This window comes from Pelodiscus sinensis, chromosome Z (genome assembly GCF_052426305.1).
Source record: "Pelodiscus sinensis isolate ZL-2025 chromosome Z, ASM5242630v1, whole genome shotgun sequence".
NCBI classification, from domain to species: domain Eukaryota; kingdom Metazoa; phylum Chordata; order Testudines; family Trionychidae; genus Pelodiscus; species Pelodiscus sinensis.
In genome coordinates, this window is record NC_143085.1 from 12,988,245 (window position 1) to 13,010,619 (window position 22,375).

At 49.6% G+C, this 22,375-nt stretch overlaps 1 pseudogene and 2 gene segments (V, D, J or C); all 3 read left to right on the forward strand.

Annotated features, from left to right (window-relative positions):
* The first annotated feature begins 396 nt into the window (after window positions 1-396).
* Window positions 397-4,751, forward strand: LOC149520687 (immunoglobulin lambda constant 1-like). The segment is given in 2 exon segments: window positions 397-852; window positions 4,158-4,751. Coding segments are annotated over 2 exon segments (537 nt in total).
* Window positions 4,752-8,340: 3,589 nt separating this feature from the next.
* Window positions 8,341-13,229, forward strand: LOC149520688 (immunoglobulin lambda constant 6 pseudogene; annotated as a pseudogene). The gene is made up of 3 exons (XR_016348383.1): window positions 8,341-8,357; window positions 8,876-8,928; window positions 12,536-13,229. The product of XR_016348383.1 is annotated as an immunoglobulin lambda constant 6 pseudogene (transcript).
* Window positions 13,230-15,857: 2,628 nt separating this feature from the next.
* Window positions 15,858-22,064, forward strand: LOC102462008 (immunoglobulin lambda constant 6-like). The segment is given in 2 exon segments: window positions 15,858-16,739; window positions 20,151-22,064. Coding segments are annotated over 2 exon segments (489 nt in total).
* Window positions 22,065-22,375: the final 311 nt, after the last annotated feature.

Here is a 22,375-nt window from a genome sequence, read left to right on the forward strand (position 1 = left end):
CCCTGGGTCGCCCATGGCTCAGCATGTTCGTTCTCAGCATCCCGAACTATTCTGTCAGCCCCCCTAGCTAAGGGACCTGTGAGGAAAATGGGCAATGGAAGGACCAACAGCTTAGCAGGCCCAGCTCAACGGATTCTCCACATTCCTTCTGCCACCTGCAACCAGGCGAGTTGGGGCTCAATGGGGCTTCGCCCACAACAGCAGAGACAGGCTGGAGTTACCTGTTTTTGTTTGTGCTGGGGAAACACAGGGGCACTGGAACCCAGTGTAATAGCAGCTGACTAGCGCATAGACCATTGTCTTCTATCTTGGTAAGTTTATGGCCCCTAGCACCGCCATTCCCGAGCCTCTCACAGCTGTAGAGCAATTTATCCTTCCAGCATCCCTGCGGAGAGAGAACTATTGTCTCCATTTTACAGATGGAGAACAGAGATAGAGGGATAATTTGATTTGGTCAAGGGCACAAAGTTAGTCTCTGGCAGAGCCTGGACTTGCACCCTTGTTTCCTGACTCCCATACCTTTACAGTCAGAACGAGAACATCTTCTGCTCCCTGACACGTCAGCTCTCCCAAGAAACACATTAACTGAAGATACTTTGGAAGGTGAAGCAATTTATTCTACTATAACCTTCTCCAGGATGAACCTTCTTTCATGGAAAGCCAGCAGAAGCTTTTCTACATCTGTGTGCCCAACATGGTCTGTGGACGACCTCACACTGATTATGGTCCTAGAGGCACCAGCCCTCACACAGGGGCGTGCTACAGACATGTGCTTTGAACATGACAGGTTTTTGTACAGCCATGTGTCACTGTGGAATGTCTTCGGAGGAGGAACCCAGCTGACCGTCCTTGGTAAGTCACTCAGTTATTCAACACCTTTCCTTGCCTAGTCTTACAGTAATAGTTCCATGATTTTTGTCTCCTTTTCTCTCTTGGTACCTAACTCTGGTCTCCCTCTCTTTTCATGCACGCATCTTCACACAGTGTTAAGAACAATGTTTAGCTCAGGGATACTCAGAACAGGCTACACATTCCCAGGGCATATAGTTTTCTATTTTCCATATGGACAGGTGTTTCAATTTCCCAATTAAACCTACCTAGAATGTGCTGTAAGGGCCATATTTCTACATAACCACTTTTCACCTCTTCAGGGAAATATTTCCCTGGGCCCCGTTGGTTTTCCTGTCTTTGTTTTCTGGTTGCTTTGGTTTTAGGGATTAGAACTTTATTATAAGTTCTGGGTTTTGACCCATATGTGAAAGAAACCAAGAGCCAGATTCTCAGCCAAAGAAAACAAAAAGCAATAATTATTGTCTTCAGTAATACTATATCAAACTCTTTAAAATGGGTCTTAAATAATTTAAAATGTCACAAGATACCAGAAATAATTTCTTTGTTGCAATCTACAATCTGATTTGTCTGGTAGCTTAAAAAATTCAAATTACTGGGTGCTAATTTTAAAAAAGATTAAATTTTCTGGAAACCATCTTTAATATATTTTCATATAAAAATGCAAATCCTCAAACTAAAACATTTTAACCGAAGAAATTACTGAAAAACTGGCAGAGGCAAGACAAATAAGATCTTAGGTAAACATATTTGATTTTCAGTTTTTTACTTTTACAACAATAAAAAGAATTTTTCCAGATCAGCAGACACTTTCTGCCTAAACTTCCATTTAGATAAAACCCCCATTTTTAACTGACAAGAGATCTGATAGGAAATGTTGATCCTCACTGGTCTGCAATATTCATTTAGAGCAAGTTCAGCTGTAAGTGATTGTGAATTTCAGTATTGAAATCCACTCCCCCCTGATTTTCTGACCAAACTAAGGGACACCCACAGCATGGAAATATGGAGGGTGCTGATAAATGGGGTGGGATGCAGGCAGCCTGCGACAGGAGAGGGCAAGGCTTCAAAGAGGCTACACTACCTGCCTCTCTCAAGCCTGGAGTACATTCAGGAGGTTGCTGCCAATCTGGAAAGGCTGGACGGCTTTCTAGAAGCTATGTTCTAGGGCTGGCAGACTCAGCGCTCAATGTAGAGGACGCTGGCTGGACCAGCAACCTTCAGTTACAGCGAAACCTTGGGGAGCAGGCAGATCTGGGCTAGCCAGCACTCAGCAATTCAAGGCTGACTCTGCCAGCTCACCCAGCATTGTTTCTCCCTGTGGCCTATGGAAAGTGTAAACTAACCACAGCCCAGGCTGCTCAGACCCTACTCGTGCGAGTGGCACCTTGCCCTGCAACGGCGGGACCAACCACTTGGGGAGGGACGTGCGACCTGCAGCGAGGAAGAGTTTCTCACATTGGGCCCAGGGATCTAGAGCTTCAAAGTTTGACGCATTTGAAAACCCCTGATGCGCCCATTCCTGACCCAGTGGGTCCTTTCTTCTCCCACATCTCCGAGCAATAACAGAGACAAACACCAGGCTCCGGAATCACCTCAGAGCTTACGGTGAAATCTGGCCATGTCCCTTTTCCCCTTGTCTTGGACACTGCTCCAGCAAATCTCTGACACAGACTGGCTCCAGCTTGTAGGTCCCAGAACATTTCAGCAACAGCAGTGTCTGGCTGGTAACACAGTGCGATAAAAGGCTGTTTCCCAACCAGGTGTTATGCAGAATATCCACCCTTAGCAAAAATTCTTACAGCACGTGACAGACAATGATAGCTCCTCTACGGATTGATTGACTTGCTTCAGCAGCAGCATCAACAGCAATGGGTTTAACACCATTGGTGTGCAATGCCTCCCTCACTATGTCCTTCCATCTTTCCCTGTCTGGTGCGGAGTGGCTTAGTTTCTGTAGACTAGCTCTGCACCAATCTCCTATATCATCTGTCCATATCCTGTGGGCTCTGCCTCTCAGACCAACCATTATACCAAATAACAAGGTCTTAGCTTTTCTCTTGTCGCTCATTCTGCAGATACGCCCGAATAGCTGTAACTTCCCTTGTATAACCTTCTGCAGTAGGTTCTCTTTCACCTGTATCTTCCTGTATAATTCCTCATTGGAGACCTTCTGCATCCATCCTATTCTCAGGATCTTTCTATAACAACTCCTCTCAAACGCCAATATCCTTCTCTTCGAATCTTTCCCCATCGCCCATATATCACACCTTTACAACATGCTGCTAACTACTTACGTTTTCAAGATGCTCAACTTCGTTCCTAAGCTAATCACTTTACTTTTCCAGATCTTATCCATCGCCTTCAAACTCGCTCATTTTCGCTATTCTAGTCGCTATTTCCTCACACAGTTTTATATCTTGAAACTTCATGCATTCTATCCAATGCCATGGACTGCTCCGCAAGAGCTCTCTCGCTCTGACAGTTCTGTACCTTTCGCAGAAGCTTCCAGATAATGCTACCAAGTGTCTAGACCCACATTTCCATACTCGGGTCCTTTTCCTTCCTTTGTCATTTCCTTCTATAGGTGATTTCCACAAAGGGAAATGTGGGTTACACCAGATTCCTCTGTGCACTCTGCAGTGGCTGCTGCTGCTCTCCCACACATATTACACTCTAAGGCTATGTCCTCACCACACCCCAATAGTTTAGCTGAACGCAGTGTACTTATTGTGGTATCTTCCACCCCAGAAGGCCAGCAGCGCCCACTCTCCCACTGACTCTGGCTACTCTTCACATCCTGATGGAGTAACAGAGTCAACAGGGAGCGTTCAGGCCTTGAGTCACCATCTAGTGTAGACAAGCCTTAAGTAAAAATTGGACCCTAAGAAATGACCCCAAGGACTTGTCTCTATCTCCAGCACTGCCCCCCTTACAGGCCCCAAGCTGTTATTTGTGTCAGTGGGACATAGGGGCACCAAGGAACAGGGGATCCAGCTGTCAGTGACAAAAGGGACAAAAAGGAAGAGTAGCGTGATATTATCCCCTTTCACAGGCACAGAGACAGCTACTCACTCAGCCAGGGTCCTAAAGGGAGACTGTGACAGAGACAGGAATAAATCTGTCTGATCCTGAGTCCCAAGCTTCTGCCTTCATCCTGAGGAGATCTCCCATCTCAGACTATTCCTCTGCTCCCAGCGCTTGTGAGAGATGGGATCTCTTACACTGGCAGGAACAGGAAATTCTGATATTCGGAACGAGCAGGCTCTGGTTTGTCCATTCTAATAGGGGATCTCATTGTCTTTCAGGGCAGCCAAAGGCATCTCCTACCGTGCACCTCTTCCCTCCATCCTCGGAGGAGCTGCAAACCAAGAACAAAGCCACCCTGGTGTGTCTGCTGGGCAGCTTCTACCCCCGCGACGCCCAAGTGACCTGGAAAGCTGATGGCCAGCAGATCTCCACGGGAGTGGAGACCACCAAGCCGTCCAAGCAGAGCGACAACAAGTACATGGCCAGCAGTTACCTGTCTCTGGATGCATCCAAGTGGAAGGCCCATGACACCTACACCTGTCAGGTGACACACGATGGCAAGACCCTGGAGAAGTCCCTGAAGCGATCGGAGTGTTCGTAACCCTCTGACCCCAGGGGGCGCAGCCGATGCCCACGTCAGCCCGTCGGGGGCTCCCAGAGGAGACGGGATCTCCTAGCGTGGCCATGATGCTGATTTCCAGCAAGTCTCCTTCCTCTTCCGGGGGGGTGGGATTCTGTTGATCCACACGACACCTGTCCTTGTTCCCTGTTCCCCTCTGCTCCCACCCCCGGCAATCCCTGGCCAGTCCCCCTGCTTTAGTCTCCCATGCAGCCTTGTTATGTCATTAATAAAACCAAAACATTCGACTATCGCTGTGTGTGGGGAGCTTCACTTCTTGTGTCCCTTTTACACCTGGTGTGTTCCCTGCAAGAGTCACCTCGTCAGCCAGCCAGACAAACTCCCCTTCCCACAGCCATCATGGATTGCTGTCCAGTGAGGGTCTCATTGTGGCATCTTACACAGGCTGATGAGAAGTGACGCTAAGCAATGTGAGAGCAGGATGCAAACCTCCAGGGTCTATAGCCAGCTTGCGTTGGGCTGGGATGCTGGCAGCTCCCAAAAGCACCTCAGGGCTAGGCTGGGGCCATGCTCACACGGGTCACCAGCTCTGCTGAGAGCAGTGTGCTCTGTCAGTCGGTGTTCAGTCACCCTCTGGCCTCCCATGGGGCAGATTCCAGCCTCTGCTTTCCCCTGAACATTAGTCATTCTTCAGGGATCCACACTGGGGCCAGCTGGGCTATTTCCTCAACAGGTCAGCACCCAGGGGAATCAGTGTCCAAACGGGTCCATGTAGGGAGGGTGCCGCAGTAACGATGGCTGTTATCTGGGGTGGGCTGTAACCAGAGCTTCTGGCCATGTCTGATCAGTACAGATCCAGATCCCTCTTGGGAAGAGTGGCCTATAATATCCTACAGACATCAGCTTGGGACACTGCTCTCTACTTGCAACAGGCCCTTGCAGCTGGTTCAGCTGTAGGTGGAAATGTGCCTGAATTAGCTAGTGTCAGCTGCTACCTTACAACCAGAGGGGAAGCAGTGACCCTAATGCCAATTTGACAAGTAGAGGAAGTGTATAAAGTGCTTTAGAGCCTGAACATTCAATACAATCTTCAAAAATATGCATCAGGGAGGGCTTTGATTTTGGACCCCCTGAGCAGTGCTGTGCCAGCCACTGATTCTTGTAAAGCCACGAGGAGAAGGACATAAAATGCCATATTTGTGTCTCATATACCACCTATTTGTCAGATTCCACCCTGCTACTGCCACTCACAGTATGAGTAACATGGATACATGGTTAATTGGCCCGTCCTGCACAGCAACCTCCTTCAGAAAGAAATAAGGGGAAATCAGAGCAGAGAGAGGCTGCAATATGGATGAGTTTTATACAATGAGGGCTTTTTTAACCTTCTCATAAGGTACTTTAACACCCACTGTCCTTCCCTCCCAGCTCATGCACCACTCACCAAATGGGAGATAAAAATCCTAGATTATGGTTTGTGGAGCATCAAGATTGTGCAGAACACAGAAGGGGAAAGAGTCATAATTTTTAGGATCTCAGAGAGTCAGTTGCCACTAGAACCCATTACAGTACTCAGATTATAAATAGTACTTCATTGAGGAAGAGGTGTAGAAAGAGATTAACTTCCTTTGTTCAATGACTATCGGTTCTCTTCCCTTGCAAATGGGAACTGAAGTAGATAGACGTACAGGTTAAAAACCTACATTAAGAATTTGGGATCTTTACCAAAGGGAATAACTCCACTAAAAATCCATTCCCCACTGAAAATCCATAAGAAATAGGCTACTAAGCATCACAGAATCCAATGTCTGGACAAGACCTCAGGACATAGTGAAGTCCAGCCCCCTGCCCAAAGCAGGACCAATCCCAATTAAATCATCCCAGCCAGGGCTTTGTCAAGCTGAGACTTAAAATCCTCTAGGGATGGAGATTCCACCACCTCCCTAGATAACCCAGTCCAGTGCTTCACCACCCTCCTAGAGAAATAGTTTTTCCTAATATCCAACCTAGACGTCCCCCAATGCAATTTGAGACCATTGCTCCTCATTCTGTCACCTGTCACCCCTGAGAACAGTCTCTCTCCATCCTCTTTGGAACCTTCCTTCAGGAAGTTGAAGGCTGCTATCAAATCCCCCCTCACTCTTCGCTTCTGCAGATTAAATAAACCCAAATCTCTGAGCTTTTCCTCATAGGTCATGTGATCCAGCCCCCTAATCATTCTCGTTGCCCCCTGCTGAACTCTCTCCAGGCCATCCACATCCTTGCTATATTGGGGGTCCCAGAACTGGATGCAGTACTCCACATGTGGCCTCACCAGAGCCAAATAAGGGGAATATTCACTCCTTTAGACCTGCAGGCAATGCTCCTCCTAATGCAACCTAATATTCCATTCGCCATCTTGGCTACAAGGACACACAGTTGACTCCAATCTAAAAGGCATTGAAATGAACAGGAGTTTGGCATCTGGGTGATTTTCAAAGTCCCAAAAGGCTCCTGCCTTTATATTTTGGAGATTAAATACCTGGGACAGTTGGAGTCCAAATGCTCACGTCACTTTTCTACAATGGCATTTAGGCCCGTTTGGTACTGACTCAGATTTCCCCTCCACTGCCCAGGGGATCCTTGCAGCCTCTGAGACACTGAGGTCACAGGCACTTCCCCACCAACTCCAGCAAGAGCCGCATCAAGCCTCACACACAGCCCATGACTATTGGGACAGAGGCAGCCCACCGACGAGGACATTAAGCTGGTGCCATTCGCGCCCCAGTCCGGCTTCTGCAGAGACACCACCGGCGCTAAGGGGGGTTGGTATTTACAGTCAGAGGGAGGGTCCAGGGCCCTGGCTTCATTCATAAGAAGCCAGCTGAGCATGGACACAGCTCACAGCCTAGATGTTCACTGGCCTGGCCTGTGCTGAGAGGGCCTCACACGCCACATGCTGCTGGGCAGCAGGCCCCAGAGCTGCTCCCCTACGGGCAGCGGCAGGGACCAGCCCAGCCACGGTGGGAGTCTCACGTCAGCTCTGCTCAGGGAGACAGCGCAGGGATTCCCTACTGCACCCGCTGCTCAGCGCGCAGCCGATGGCCGTGGCTGCTGGCACAATGGGAATTCTGAAGGCAAGTGGGGGCTCCCGTGAGGAACGTGCCGGCCTGGCTACATACAGGGCATTGGTGTCAATACAGAGCATGTCTGCTCAGCCAGCACTGCCTCCTGTTGGTCCCAGCGGGCATTCCAAGCAGATGCCGGCTGTGTGCTGGGCACGGCTCTCCCAAGCATCTTCACTGGCTCCTGGCTTCCCCTGTTGCCAGCCCCCAGTCTCCTGCTGGGGTCAGACAGAGCAGGGCGGAGGCTGCTTTCATGGCATATGGATCTTCAGCCATTGCTCAGACGTGTCCGATGGGCAATTTCCCCAGCATCCAGCACAGTTCAGTTGAGAGGATGTGATGATGCAGCTTTTGACAGAATGTCCATGCCCAGCGACTCCGCACAATCCCTGCCCCCGTGGACTTTCCGAGGCTCCTGAGCAGGTATGTTAGGACATGGTGGGAGGGGATGCCTTAGCTCCTCATGGGCAGATGTAGAGAGGCTGCGCAATTCGGAGAGTGGATGCGGAGGGCACGTGGTTTGAATAATGTCAGGTCTATGTGCAATCCCTGCCATGTCTGATGTGTCCCTCACTGACACTTATGGGGGGCTCACAAGGGCATGTTGTTTATTAATTACATCTGGAATGAAGATGTGCTCAGGTGTCAGGGCTATGGATGCATGCTAAGCACAGTTGTTGTATCGATAACATAAATGCCTCCAGTCAGTAGAGACAGCTAATGCCCATCATTGTTTCCTGACATAATTCCACTGAAGACAATACAAATGTAACCGCCATGAATTTGAGAAGAAGGTAATGGTGGAACATAACTCAATAGCACAGCACAGAACTGCTTTGATCTAGATACGTTTCTGCCCTCTACCACTGTAGTGCTTAATCTCTCATATCTCTGAGACCCTCTACAATTTCTCCTGACCCTGTGAGATGCTCCCATTGTATAGATCAGGAACTGAGACACTGAGATGAAGTGACCTGGCCAAGGACACAAAGTCAGTGGCTGAGCCAAGACCTGAACCCCGTTTTCCAGACTGACAGGTCAGTGTCTTCCTGACAAGACCATCTTCTCTTCTCTTATGTGAGCTGCATGCGGGGACCAACATTTGGCCTTAGAGTGAGTTCTCCCAAGGAACGCTCCATCGCTTCACCTCCCAGTGGCTCTTCACTCATCCCATTGCACGAGTTTCTCCACTACGGAGATGCCTGCACACCGATGAAGAATTACTGGAAATTGAGCTGCACCTATTTTCTCCTTCCGCCAAGCACTGGTGGAGATTCCTTCCTGCCAACAACTGAGACTGGTTTTTGTACAGCTGTGTGTCACTGTGGTGGGTCTTCGGTGGAGGAACCCAGCTGACCGTCCTTGGTAAGTCACTGCATTATTCACAAACTTTCCTTCTCCTGCCTGCATTGTAAGTTTTCCATGATTTTTTCCCTTTCTCTCTCTTCATGTTGGGCTCCCCATTCCTCTCACTTTACAGAACCTTCCCATTGTACTGGGAATAAGCTTTAGTCTCCTCCCATGCTGGATTTTCTTTTCTTTAGCAAATGAACAGAATTTTGAATTTCCCCATTAAATCTAGTGATAGAAATGTATCCGTGTTAGTCTGGTGTAGGTGAAACAAAAAACAGGACTATGCAGCACTTTAAAGACTAACAAGATGGTTTATTAGGTGATGAGCTTTCGTGGGCCAGATCCACTTCTGAGGAATTCTGAGGAAGTGGGTCTGGCCCACGAAAGCTCAGCACCTAATAAACCATCTTGTTAGTCTTTAAAGTGCTACATAGTCCTGTTCTTTGTTTCACCCATTAAATCTAGTGAGTTTCTGCCATTAGGTTCCTAGTTATAATAGCCTGGTGTAAGCTCCTTAAGGGAAATAAAATGTCCGGGTGTTAGCTCCCGCCTCCCCTCCCTCCCGCCTCCCCCCCGGCCTTTTTTTCAAGTATGATCTGCTTCTGATAAGAATATGCCAACTTCTCAGCCATTGTAGGCACCCATATCTCTGTGGTGTGCAATGGAGCAGCCAGATAACTCACTCCAGAGTTCTAAGATAAATGTCCATTCTCATGGAATCCAATGTTCTATAAGTATCAGAGAGGTAGCTGTGTTAGTCTGAATCTACAAGAACAACAAGAAGTCCTGTGGTACCTTTCAGACTACCATATTTATTGGAGCATAAGCTTTCATGGGCAAAGACCCACTTCGTCAGACTCATGTAATCAGTCATGCTTCTGACAAAGTGGGTCTTTGCCCATGAAAGCTTGTGATCCAATAAATTTGTTAGTGTATAAGGTGCCATAGGACTTTTCAATGTTCTATAAAAATCACTGGTCCCTGATCTTTTAAAATCTGATTTCTCTGAGGGCCATTGGAAGGCAATATTTTCTAATGAATACTGGCCAGAAAATAGAGCTTCATTCTGTAATTAACTCAACCAAAAACCAAACAAAAAACACAAACATTTTTCTCTGAATGACTCCAAAATACCAAACAAGCATTTCTAGCCAAAACCTGACAATTCTGCAGTTATTGACAGTTTCTGGTTTAATATTTCCAATTTATACATACAGGGATTTTCCATAGAAGGCAGGCCCTTCCCACACAAATATTCATTCTAATACACTCCTACCATTTTCACTGCCAGAGGTCTGGCTGGATAATTTTCAATTAGTCCAATCTATAGCATTGCTCATTAGAAGGGAGACAAGAGACTGATGTAATTCTAACACGAGAAACCCAATTCTTCATCTGGTGTAAACCCTTCTAGCTTCCCTGGCACCCATGGACTACTCTGATTTACACTTACCCTGAGTGAGTCTTTTTGAACTGACTGACTTACTCCTCACACTGAGGATCCATCCCCTTCTACCTTAGATGACTGTAGCTACCATTAGATTTCAGTCCAGAAATGCAACCCAAAGCCCCCTAAACCTTTCAAATATGCAAGAGGTTAGTTAAATGGGATGGAGCAGCCTGCGAGAGTAAAGGGCTTTAAAGACATGAGACTAATTGTGCCACTCAGCTCAGAGCACAGCACGAGGTTGCTGGCCTCTCTGCAAAGACTGAGTGGCTTTGTGGACACCGCGTTCTGTGTCTGCCAGGCTCTGAGCTCATTGATTAGGATTCATGTTGGGCCAGCCGGCATCATGTGCAGTAAAACCTTGCAAAGCAGAGAATTACCAGGGCTCAGTAATTCAGGGCTGGCTGGACTAGCTCAGACTACATTGTCACTTTCACCCGGGGAATAACTGCAGCCCAGGCTGCACTGAGCCTCCTCATGCTGAGTAGCTCCTTGCTCTTCAAGTAGGCTACCTGTTTCTAGGCAGTTATGTAGCCCAGAAGCACGTTAGGGCTCAGAGTAAACTATTTTGCACTCCTCGTGAAATCTGGCGAGTTGCGGTACTTTGGGGTGCTCTTATCTTGCACCCCAACCTTGGAAATCCCTCAGAGGCCCACGAGATTGGACTATTTAGTAAGGGTTGATCCCATAACTGAGCCTGTACTTTACAGTTTCTGAAAATGATTCAATCACATGTTTGCTTGGTAACTGGGCTATTTGGGAACTGAATCAGGCAACTATGGTGTGATAGGAAGTTTTTTCTCACGCAGGAGTTAATCAAAAGCTCTGACCCTTGCCAGGGAAAGCTACAGACCCAGGTAGACCATGAGAATTCTACAGTAGCTGTAATAACCCACTTTTCAGAAGAGAGAATTTCTCCATGCTGTACATTCCATAGGATGGTTCAGAAAGAAACACTCCCTCTCTCTTGCTGCTCTTGCTCTCAGACTGCACAGAATTCTACAGAACTTTCTATCCAACACTATTTGATGCATGTAGCTCTCCTGTCCTCTCCTTCAGATCCAATTGGTTTCTTTCCAAGTATCTTTTCAGATTTTTACAAACAACGGGTAACTCCAGATTCCTCTGGGCCACTAGACGAGCAGCCCACAAAGCCTCAGCATGCAAGGAATTGCTGGCTCTCACTAGAAGTTCAGGGCAACCAGATGAGAACCCAATTGCTTAGTCTATTTAGTACAAAATAGTTTTTCTCCTTAGTCAAACAATGAACCCTTCGCCTTCTCCCCAGCATCTCCCTTGCAGGTAGTTGCTGTCATGGGTGCATGAGCTATTCTCAATGAACTCCTTCAAGATTACATTCAGAAAGAAATACAACAAAAGGGAAGCACAAACAAACCAAGAGGTGCATGCTCCAGTTTTACAAACACACAGAACCTGACCCTGTAGCCTCTACTTTACTTTTATACAGGCAAACCTTGCATTGAGACTGGTTAATGCAGAAAAGTAAAATATATTTATGTGTAGGAAACACACCTTTCTGCAAAATGGCCCATTTACAGAGATTCTGTTCTGGTGAAGCAAGAGGGTGTTTTCACCATGGAAACATCTCACAGTTATACTGCTCAGCATGACTGGAGAAGAAAGCTGCTACTCAATGTGAGGACACACATTAAAATGTGGCACCTCATATTAAGAAATTATGTGCAAAATGTTGAGGTTTTTAGGTGGTCAGGAGTATTTCTTTCCTGTGAGGAACAATGCCTTTTTTAAAGGGGACTTTTGACAGAATATGGAAAACACGTCACACTTTTAGATCCTCTTCCTCCAAGTGTACCACAGCACTTTATCAATATAGGGTGTGGGAAGCATTGAAAACCCTGCAGCAGTTGGCTCAGTGTGCTCTGTGCTCCCCCTTTTCTTAAGCCGAGAGCTAAGTGACTAACTCAGGGTCATAAAGGAAGCGTGTGACAGAGCAAGGAATAGATTACTAAAGTCCTGATTCCCAGGCCTGTTCTTTCACCCTGAGGAGATCTCCCGTCTCAGACAATTCCCCTGCTCTCAGGGCTTGTGAGAGATGGGATCTGTTACATGGTCAGGAACAGGAATTTCTGATATTCGGAACGAGCAGGCACTGGTTTGTCCATTCTAACAGGGGATCTCATTGTCTTGCAGGGCAGCCAAAGGCATCTCCTACCGTGCACCTCTTCCCTCCATCCTCGGAGGAGCTGCAAACCAAGAACAAAGCCACCCTGGTGTGTCTGCTGGGCAGCTTCTACCCCGGCGACGCCCAAGTGACCTGGAAAGCTGATGGCCAGCAGATCTCCACGGGAGTGGAGACCACCAGGCCATCCAAGCAGAGCGACAACAAGTACATGGCCAGCAGTTACCTGTCTCTGGATGCATCCAAGTGGAAGGCCCATGACACCTACACCTGTCAGGTGACACACGATGGCAAGACCCTGGAGAGGTCTCTGAAGCGATCGGAGTGTTCGTAACCCTCTGACCCCAGGGGGCGCAGCCGGTGCCCACGTCAGCCCGTCGGGGGCTCCCAGAGGAGACGGGATCTCCTAGCGTGGCCATGATGCTGATTTCCAGCAAGTCTCCTTCCTCTTCTGGGGGGCGGATTCTGTTGATCCACACGACACCTGTCTTTGTTCCCAGCTCCCCTCTGCTCCCACCTCCGGCAATCCCTGGCCAGTCCCCCCTGCTTTAGTCTCCCATGCAGCCTTGTTATGTCATTAATAAAACCAAAACATTCGACTATCGCTGTGTGTGGGGAGCTTCACTTCTTGTGTCCCTTTTACACCTGGTGTGTTCCCTGCAAGAGTCACCTCATCAGTCAGCCAGACAAACTCCCCTTCCCGCAGCCAACATGGATTTCTGTCCAGTGAGGGTGTCACTTGTGGTGTCTCACACAGGCTGATGAGAAGTGAAGCCAAGCGACGTGCCACAGCATGAAGATCGGGGGAGGGGGAGAGACGTCACGGGGGGGCCATTTCCCAGGCTGGGCCTGTTCTCCCCTAACACAGGTCACTCTGGTTCTCAGACACCCCTGGGGGTGACAGCTGCTGTGGCACAAATCTGTGCACAGCATACACTGTGTCAGGGGATCAGCGGGCGAGAGTGGGATGCATGAGAGCGGGACGCAAACCCACAGGGCCTGCAGCCAGACCAGCTCGGACTTGGATCATGGCAGCTCCCAACAGCACCGCAGGGCTAGGCTGGGGCCATGTTCACAGGGGTCACCAGCTCTGCCGAGAGCAGTGAGCTCTGTGAGGAGGTGTTCAGTCAACCTCCGGCCTCGCAAGGGGCAGATGCCAGCCTCTCTTTCCCCCTGATCATTAGTCATTCTGCAGGGAGCCACACTGGATCCCCTGGGGCTATTTACTGAACCGCTCTGCACCCAGGGGAATCAGTGTCCAAGTGGACCCAGGCAGGGAGGGCGTTGCAGTGCTGGTGACTGTTACCTGGGATGCGCTGTAACCAGAGCTCCTGGCTGGTGACACACGATGGCAAGACCCAAACCCTTCTTGGGAAGAGGGGAAGCAGTGACGCTCATGTCCACTTTGACTGTCACAGTAAACACAGAAAGTCTTTGGGGGTCTCCACATGAAGGACGCTTTTCACATAGAACCAGAATGTGACAGATGAGCTAGATTCTCTGGGATCACTTGGGCCCCTGACAGTTCTACCCTGCGACACAGTCTGGGCCTTGACAGGCCAGAGCAAGGCTGAGTGTCCCGTTGAACTCCCATTGGTTACTTGGAGGATCAGTAATGAGACTGGATCCAGTGATGGGCACGCTGACATCTTTCCCTCCCTTGCCAGCCAGAAGCATGCCCGCTGTGCACAGCTGGATCTTGTAACACTCGGACATTTCCACAAGGACTCCCGGAGCTGTGCTGGGCCAGCCAAAGAACACCTTTAAAAACTGGCTCCCCTGCAGCCAAGAGGCCAGGGAGAAAAAGGATGCACTTGTGTCACGCAGGCCAATTATATGATAGATACCATCAATCTTATACTGCCTACAGTAGCAGTGCCATAGATACAGGGATGGCTGGGTGGAGGGTTGGATCGACTGATGGATGGAGGGTGGGTTGGATCGACTGATGGATGGATGGCCAGTCATGCGGTGCCACCTCCCAGAGTAGAGACTAGGAGGAAGATGAGAAGTGAGGCTGCACTATGGATTAGGACTAAGGACTGATGGTTTCTCCAAATACATTTCTTCACCATCCTCATAGCAGGGCTGGGTGCTAGTTCTTTACGCTCCCTTGTTGACAAAAAGGCTCTGGAAAGAAATTAACTTTCCCTGCTCCATGTGCATTGGTTGACCCTGTGGCCTTGCAAAGGGATGTGCAAGAGAGTGTCAGATGGAGTGAAAACCTTTGTGCAGCGCAGGGGGAGTTTCCAAAGTGACTAGCGCCACTAAAAGTCTACGCTCAACTCACAGTCAATAGGAATTAATGTGAAGCGTCTAAATGTAAAAGGCACCAAAATAAATGGGGATTGGGCAGCTGGGGGCTTCTGAAAATCCCACCAGGCCCCCACCTCTAACGTCAGGTGCTTGAAAACACTCTGGCCCCAAGTGCTAACGTCACTTCTGAGAACGGGACGTGGCCTCCCACTACCCAGGGGACTAGCGCAGGGTCCGAGCCAGAACCACTGCAGTCACAGGCGCCTCCCCACCAGCTCCAGCAAGAGCCGCATCAAGCCTCACACACAGCCCATGACTATTGGGGCAGAGGCAGCCCACCGACGAGGACATTAAGCCGGTGCCATTCGCGCCCTAGGCCAGCCTGTGCGGAGACACCCCCGGCGCTAAGGGGGGTTGGTATTTACAGTCAGAGGGAGGGTCCAGGGCCCTGGCTTCATTCATAAGAAGCCAGCTGAGCATGGACACAGCTCACAGCCTAGACGTTCACTGGCCCGGCCTGTGCTGAGAGGGCCTCACATGCCATACGCTGCTGGGCAGCAGGCCCCAGAGCTGCTCCCCTACGGGCAGGGGCAGGGACCAGCCCAGCCACGGTGGGAGTCTCACGTCAGCTCTGCTCAGGGAGACAGCGCAGGGATTCCCTGCTGCACCCGCTGCTCAGCGCGCAGCCAATGGCCGTGGTTGCTGGCACAATGGGAATTCTGAAGGCAAGTGGGGGCTCCCGTGAGGAACGTGCCGGCCTGGCTGCACCTGGGACATCGATACCAGTGTCGCCTTTTATTGTTACTAACAGGCTCTGGAGCAGAATCCAACACAGGCCAAATGCGGGACCGTGGCTCCCAGAGGGACTGCCAGGGGCACCTGAGTCCCACGCCCAGCTGGGGTCCTAGACGCGGACGGTGGGGATTGGCTTCACGGCACATGGACCAGGAGCACCATTTCACGGCTCCTCAGGCTGTGCGGGGATTTCACCAGCCGAGAGTGAAGACAGGACACGACGATGCAGCTTCTTCAGGAGCAGAGCAACCCCTCCCCCACGGACTGTCTGGGGACCTGATCCCGTAAGGTAGGAACAGGCATCAGGAGACGATGTCATTTCTCACTGACAGGTGCAGGCTCCTCTGCCTGCCTGAGACACGAGCACAGCACGTGGTGCCGTTTCCTTTCCTCTCACGTGCAGGGCCCAGCGTGGCAGAGCAGTGTCTTTGCTGACACTTGTTGGCATTGCACTAGGACAGTTTTCACACTGACTCTGCTCTTAGAGATGCCAGCGCTCCTCCGGCCCGCCCTGTGGGCATAAACTTCACACACATCGTTAACGCCAACGTGACACCTGCTATTGGATACGAACAGGCCTCAGTCTCTTCTGGTGTAATTCCCACAAGCCACTGGAATTGCCCAGGGTTGCCTATGGCTCAGCATGTTCCCTCTCAGCATCCCAAACCATTCTGCCAGCCCCTCCCAGCTAAGGGACCTGTGAGGAAAATGGGCAATGGAAGGACCAACAGCTTAGCTACCCTAGTTCAACAGAGTCTCCACATTCCTTCTGCCACCTGCACCATGTGAGATGGAGCACAATGCACCAGATCCTGCACCCCTATCTCCCGACCCCCAAGCCTGTGCTGTCAGCGCAAAACCATCTTCTACTCCCTTGCTCAGGCTGCATTTGGGGATCCGTGTTAGCTCCACATGAGGTCTGACAAGGAACCCTGCATTGCTTCACCTCCCAAGGGATCTTCACTCACTGAATTCTACTTTGAGCTTCTCCAGAAAGAATGAAATTTCCCTCTCATGGAGAGCCACGCAGAAATTATCCGGCATCTATTTTCCCAACATGGGCAATGGAGGCGTCTCCTCCTGCCATTCAACGTGAGAGGTTTTTGTACAGCCATGTGTCACTGTGGTATGTCTTCGGAGGAGGAACCCAACTGACCGTCCTCGGTAAGTCACTGCGTTATTCACTGTCTTTCCTTCTCAACCCTACAAGGTAACGGTTCCGTGATTTTCCTCCCTTTTCTCCCTTATCGCCGGGTTTGGGTCTCCTTTCTCTTGCTTCACACACTTTCACAACATGCTGAGAACAATATATAACCTGTGGATCATCAGAACAGGGTGTATACGTCCCATACTGGATTTTCTAGAATATTCCACGTGGACAGGTTTTTTAATTTGTCATTCAAACTGATCCAGACAATGCAGTCAGGTCCCAATTTCTAAGTAATTGGTGTTAGCCTCTTAAGGGAAATATTTTCCCATTCTCTGTTGTGTTTGTTTGTTTCTTTGTTTCTTTGTTTGTTTAATTTGCTTTGCTTTTAGAGGAGTACGCACTTCTTGCTAGCTTTGGGTTTTGACCCATATGTGAAAGAAACCAGGGCCAGATTCTCAGCCAAAGGAAAACAAAACAGACCCATTGTCTTTGATAATGCTACACAAAATCTCATCCATAACTCTTTAAGATGGGTCTTCAATACCTTCGGCCCTAATGTGATAACGAACATAGCTTGTTTCTTGCAATATAAAACCCGATTTGGCCGTTCAGTCTGGAGAAAATTCAAAATCATGGTAGGGGATTACATTTTTTACAAATTTTCCACACTCATTTAAAAAAAAATTTCATCTAAAACCACAAATCTCCAAACTAAGACATTTTAACCACAAAATTCTTTGAAAAGCCAGGGGACAAGAGAAATCAGATTTTAGGTGACAGCATTTGGTTTTCCGTTTTTGCTTAGCCAAAAGACTTTTGTCCACGTCAGCAGACACTTTTTGCGAACATTTGAATTTTTAGCTGAGAAAAGATCTAATGGGTAGATATTGCCCACTCCCCTTTGCAGTTTTTTTTAGGGAAAGTTAGCGACTTTTATTCTTACAATGTCAGAACAAATGCCCTTTAGGTGTAAAACAAAGTAGCTCCCTGGGCAGCCATTACACAGACTTATACTTACAGCCCCTGATTGTAGTTACACTGATAGATTTACTCCTGACCCAGGGGACTGGTTCCATTGTACCTTTGATGATTGTAGCTACCTCTGATTTCATGGAAATATGGAGGGTGCAGATAAATGGGGTAGGACTCAGGCAGCCTGTGACAGGAGGGCAAGGCTTCAGAGAGGCTACACTACCTGCCTGGAGTACATTCAGGAGGTTGCTGCCAATCTGGAAAGGCTGGACGGCTTCCTAGAAGCTGCATACCAGGGCTGGCAGACTCAGCGCTCAATGTAGAGGATGCTGGCTGGACCAGCAACCTTCAGTTACAGCGAAACCTTGGGGAGCAGGCAGATCTGGGCTAGCCAGCACTCAGCAATTCAAGGCTGACTCTGCCAGCTCACCCAACATTGTTTCTCGCTGTGACCTATGGAAAGTGTAAACTAACCACAGCCCAGGCTGCACAGACCCTACTCGTGCGAGTGGCACCTTGACCTGCAAACTGTGGGAGCAACCCCTTGGGGAGGAAAGTGCGACCTGCAGCGAGGAAGAGTTTCTAACATTGGGCCCAGGGATCTAGAGCTTCAAAGTTTGAGGCATTTGTAAACCCCCGATGCGCCCATTCCTAACCCAGTGGGTCCTTTCTTCACCCCCATCTCTGAGCAGTAACAGAGACAAACACCAGGCTCAGGAATCACCTCAGAGCTCTCGGTGAAATCTGGCCATGTCCCTTTTCCCCTTGTCTTGGAGGCTGCTCCAGCAAAGCTCTGACACAGACTGGCTCCAGCTTGTAGGTCCCAGAACATTTCAGCACCAGGAGTATCCGGCTGGTACCAAAGTGTAACCAAAGGCTGTTTCCCAGCCAGGTGTTATGCAGAACATCCACCCTTAGCAGAAATTCTTACAGCACGTGATAGACAATGATAGTTCCTCTACGGATTGATTGACTTGCTTCGCACGGTTTTATATCTTGAATCTTTCTGAACATGCAATGCCATGAACTGTTTTGCAAGAGCTCTCTCTCTCTCTCTCTCTCTCTTTCTCTCTCTGTCTCTCTCTGAATGTCCTATACTATTTTAAACTCATTTCCATATAATGCTAGCATGTATTGCAGGATTGTGTCCAGTTCTTCTGGAGTATTGTGTCCACTTCTACGCCCCCCGCTACAAAAATGATGTGGACGCATTGGAGAGGGTCCAGAGGAGGGCAACCAAAATGATTAGGGGGCTGGAGCATACGACCTACAAGAGAGGCTGAGGGATTTGGGTCTGTTTAGTCTGCAGAAGCGAAGAGTGAGGGGGGATTTGATAGCAGCCTTCAACTTCCAGAAGGGAGGGTCCAAAGAGGATGGAGAGAGGCTGTTCACATTAGTGACAAATGGCAGAATGAGGAGCAATGGTCTCAAGTTGTGGTGGGAGAGGTTGAATCTTAGGGGAAACTCTTTCGCTAGGAGGGTGGGGAAGCACTGGAATGGGTTACCTAGGAAAGTAGTGGAGTCTCCATCCCTAGAGGTGTTTAAGTCTCGGCTTGATAAAGCCCTGGCCGGGATGATTTAGTTGGGATTGGTCCTGCCTAGAGCAGAGGGCTGGACTTGATGACCTTCTGAGGTCTCTTCCAGCTCTATGGTTCTATGATTCTATGATTCTAAGTGTCTAGACCCTTTTCCCATCCTTGGTCCTTTTCCTTTCTTTGGCAATTCATTGTATAGCAGTTTTCCACAAAGGGAAATGTGGGTTACGCCAGTTTCCTCTGTGTTCTCTGCAGTAGCTGCCACTGCCCTACCACACACATTACACACTAAGGCCAGAGCTACACAACACACCAAAAGTGTAGATGAACTCAGTGTACTTACAGTGGTGTCTTCCACCCCAGAAGGCCGACAGCGCCCGCTCTCCCACTGACTCTGGCTACTCTTCCATCCTCGTGGAGTACCAGGTTCAATGGGACAGCACTCAGACCTCGAATCACCGTCTAGTGTAGACAAGCCTTAAGAAAAGTTTGGACCCTAAGAAATGACCCCGAAGACTTTTCTCTTTATCTCCAGCACTGCCCCTCTTACAGGCCCCAAGCTGTTATGTCAGTGGGACGTAGGGGTGTCAAAGAACAGAGGATCCAGCCGTCACTGACAAAAGGGTCAGAAAGGAAGAGTAGCGTGATATTATCCCCTTTCACAGGCACAGAGACAGCTACTCACTCAGCCAGAGTCCCAAAGGGAGGCTGTGGCATAGACAGAAATAGACCCTTCTGATCCTGAGACCCAGGCCTCCGCCTTCACCCTGAGGAGATCTCCCGTCTCAGACAATTCCCCTGCTCTCAGGGCTTGTGAGAGATGGGATTTATTACATGGTCAGGAACAGGAATTTCTGATATTCGGAACGAGCAGGCTCTGGTTTGTCCATTCTAACAGGGGATCTCATTGTCTTGAAGGGCAGCCAAAGGCATCTCCTACCGTGCACCTCTTCCCTCCATCCTCGGAAGAGCTGCAAACCAAGAACAAAGCCACCCTGGTGTGTCTGCTGGGCAGCTTCTACCCCGGCTCCATCCAAGTGACCTGGAAAGCTGATGGCCAGGAAATCTCCACGGGAGTGGAGACCACCAGGCCGTCCAAGCAGAGCGACAACAAGTACATGGCCAGCAGTTACCTGTCTCTGGATGCATCCAAGTGGAAGGCCCATGACACCTACACCTGTCAGGTGACACACGATGGCAAGACCCTGGAGAGGTCCCTGAAGCGATCGGAGTGTTCGTAACCCTCTGACCCCAGGGGGCGCAGCCGGTGCCCACGTCAGCCCGTCGGGGGCTCCCAGAGGAGACGGGATCTCCTAGCGTGGCCATGATGCTGATTTCCAGCATATCTCCTTGCTCTTCTGTGGGGGGGATTCTGTCGATCCACACGACACCTGTCTTTGTTCCCCTCTTCTCCCTCCCCCGGCAATCCCTGGCCAGTCCCCCTGCTTTAGTCTCCCATGCAGCCTTGTTATGTCATTAATAAAACCAAAACATTCGACTATCGCTGTGTGTGGGGAGCTTCACTTCTTGTGTCCCTTTTGCACCTGGTGTGTTCCCTGCAAGAGTCAGCTCGTCAGCCAGCCAGACAAACTCCCCTTCCCGAAGCCAACATGGATTTCTGTCCAGTGAGGGTCTCACTTGTGGCGTCTCACACAGGCTGATGAGAAGTGACGCCAAGCGATGGGATATAGCATGGAGATGGGGGGGGGGGGAGAGGTGTCACGGAGGGGGGCATTTCCCAGGCTGTGTCTGTTCTCCACTAACACGGAGTGACAGCTGCTGTGGCACAAATCTCTGCACAGCGCACGGTTTGTCAGGGGATCACTGGGCAAGAGCGGGCTGCATGAGAGCGGGATGCAAACCCCCGGGGCCTGCAGCCAGCCCAGCTTGGACTGGCACCCTGGCAGCTCCCAACAGCATCACTGGGCTAGGCTGGGGCCATGCTCACATGGGTCACCAGTTTGCTTAGAGCAGTGAGCTCTGTGAGGTGATGTTCAGTCTCCTTCCAGCCTCCCTTCGGGCAGATTCCAGCCCCTGCTTCCCCCCGAGCATTAGTCATTCTTCACTGGTGCTATTTACTCAACTGCTCAGTACCCAGGGGAATCAGTGTCCAAACATGGCCCATGCAGGGAGGGTGCTGCAGTGCTGACGGCTCTTTCTTGGGATGGGCTGTAACCAGAGCTCCTGGCCACGTCTGGTCAATACAGACCCAAACCTCTTTTGGGAAGAGTGGACTTAATATCCTACAGACATCAGCTTGGGACACTGCTCTCTACTTACAACCGGCCCTAGCAGCTGGTTCAGCTGTACCTGGAAATCTGCCTGAATTAGCTAGTGCTCTGGCCATCTAGTGACAGCTGCTGCATTACAGCCAGAGGAGAAGCAGAGACCCTCATGTCCACTTTGACCATCATAGTCAATCACAGTGTTACTTGGGCCCCTATGAGTTCTTGAGCCCTGCACAGTCTGGGACTTGACAGATTAGAGCAGACAGCCTGTGTCCCAGTAAACACCAATCAGTTGTGCTATTGGACTGGTTTTATGTGCAACTGGGTACCCCGAGGGTTACCTGGGTGTCTGTCCCACATACATGGTATTAGCAGATGAGCACTCTTCACATAGAGAGCTTTGCTTATGGACCCCCTGAGCAGTGCCATGTCATTCACAGGTCACTCTCGAACATGGGTATCCTGCAGTCAAGTGGCCAAGAACTTAAAGGGATACATTTGTGTCACATACATGACACATTTCTTAGATCCCACAATGATTCTGCCACTCATAGTAGGTGTGTGCCATGAAAGATGGATGGATGGATGGATGGATGGATGGATGGATGGATGGATGGATGGATGGATGGACAACCTGCCTTATACTACCACATCCTATTGGAAGGAGTAAGGGGAAAGTGGGACAGAGAGAGGCTTCACTCTGGATGTGAGTGTGATAGAGTGTGTGTATGTGTGTTTGTGTGTGTGTGACAGATGAGCACAGAAACCCTAATTTCATCCTGGTACCTTGCAAGTGGGAACTGCAACAGACTGAGGAATGGATGAAAAACCTACAGGCAGGATTTAGGATAGTTTCCTAAGGATACATCTAGACTATAATAGATTTGGAAATAATGGCCTTGCTATTCTGAACGT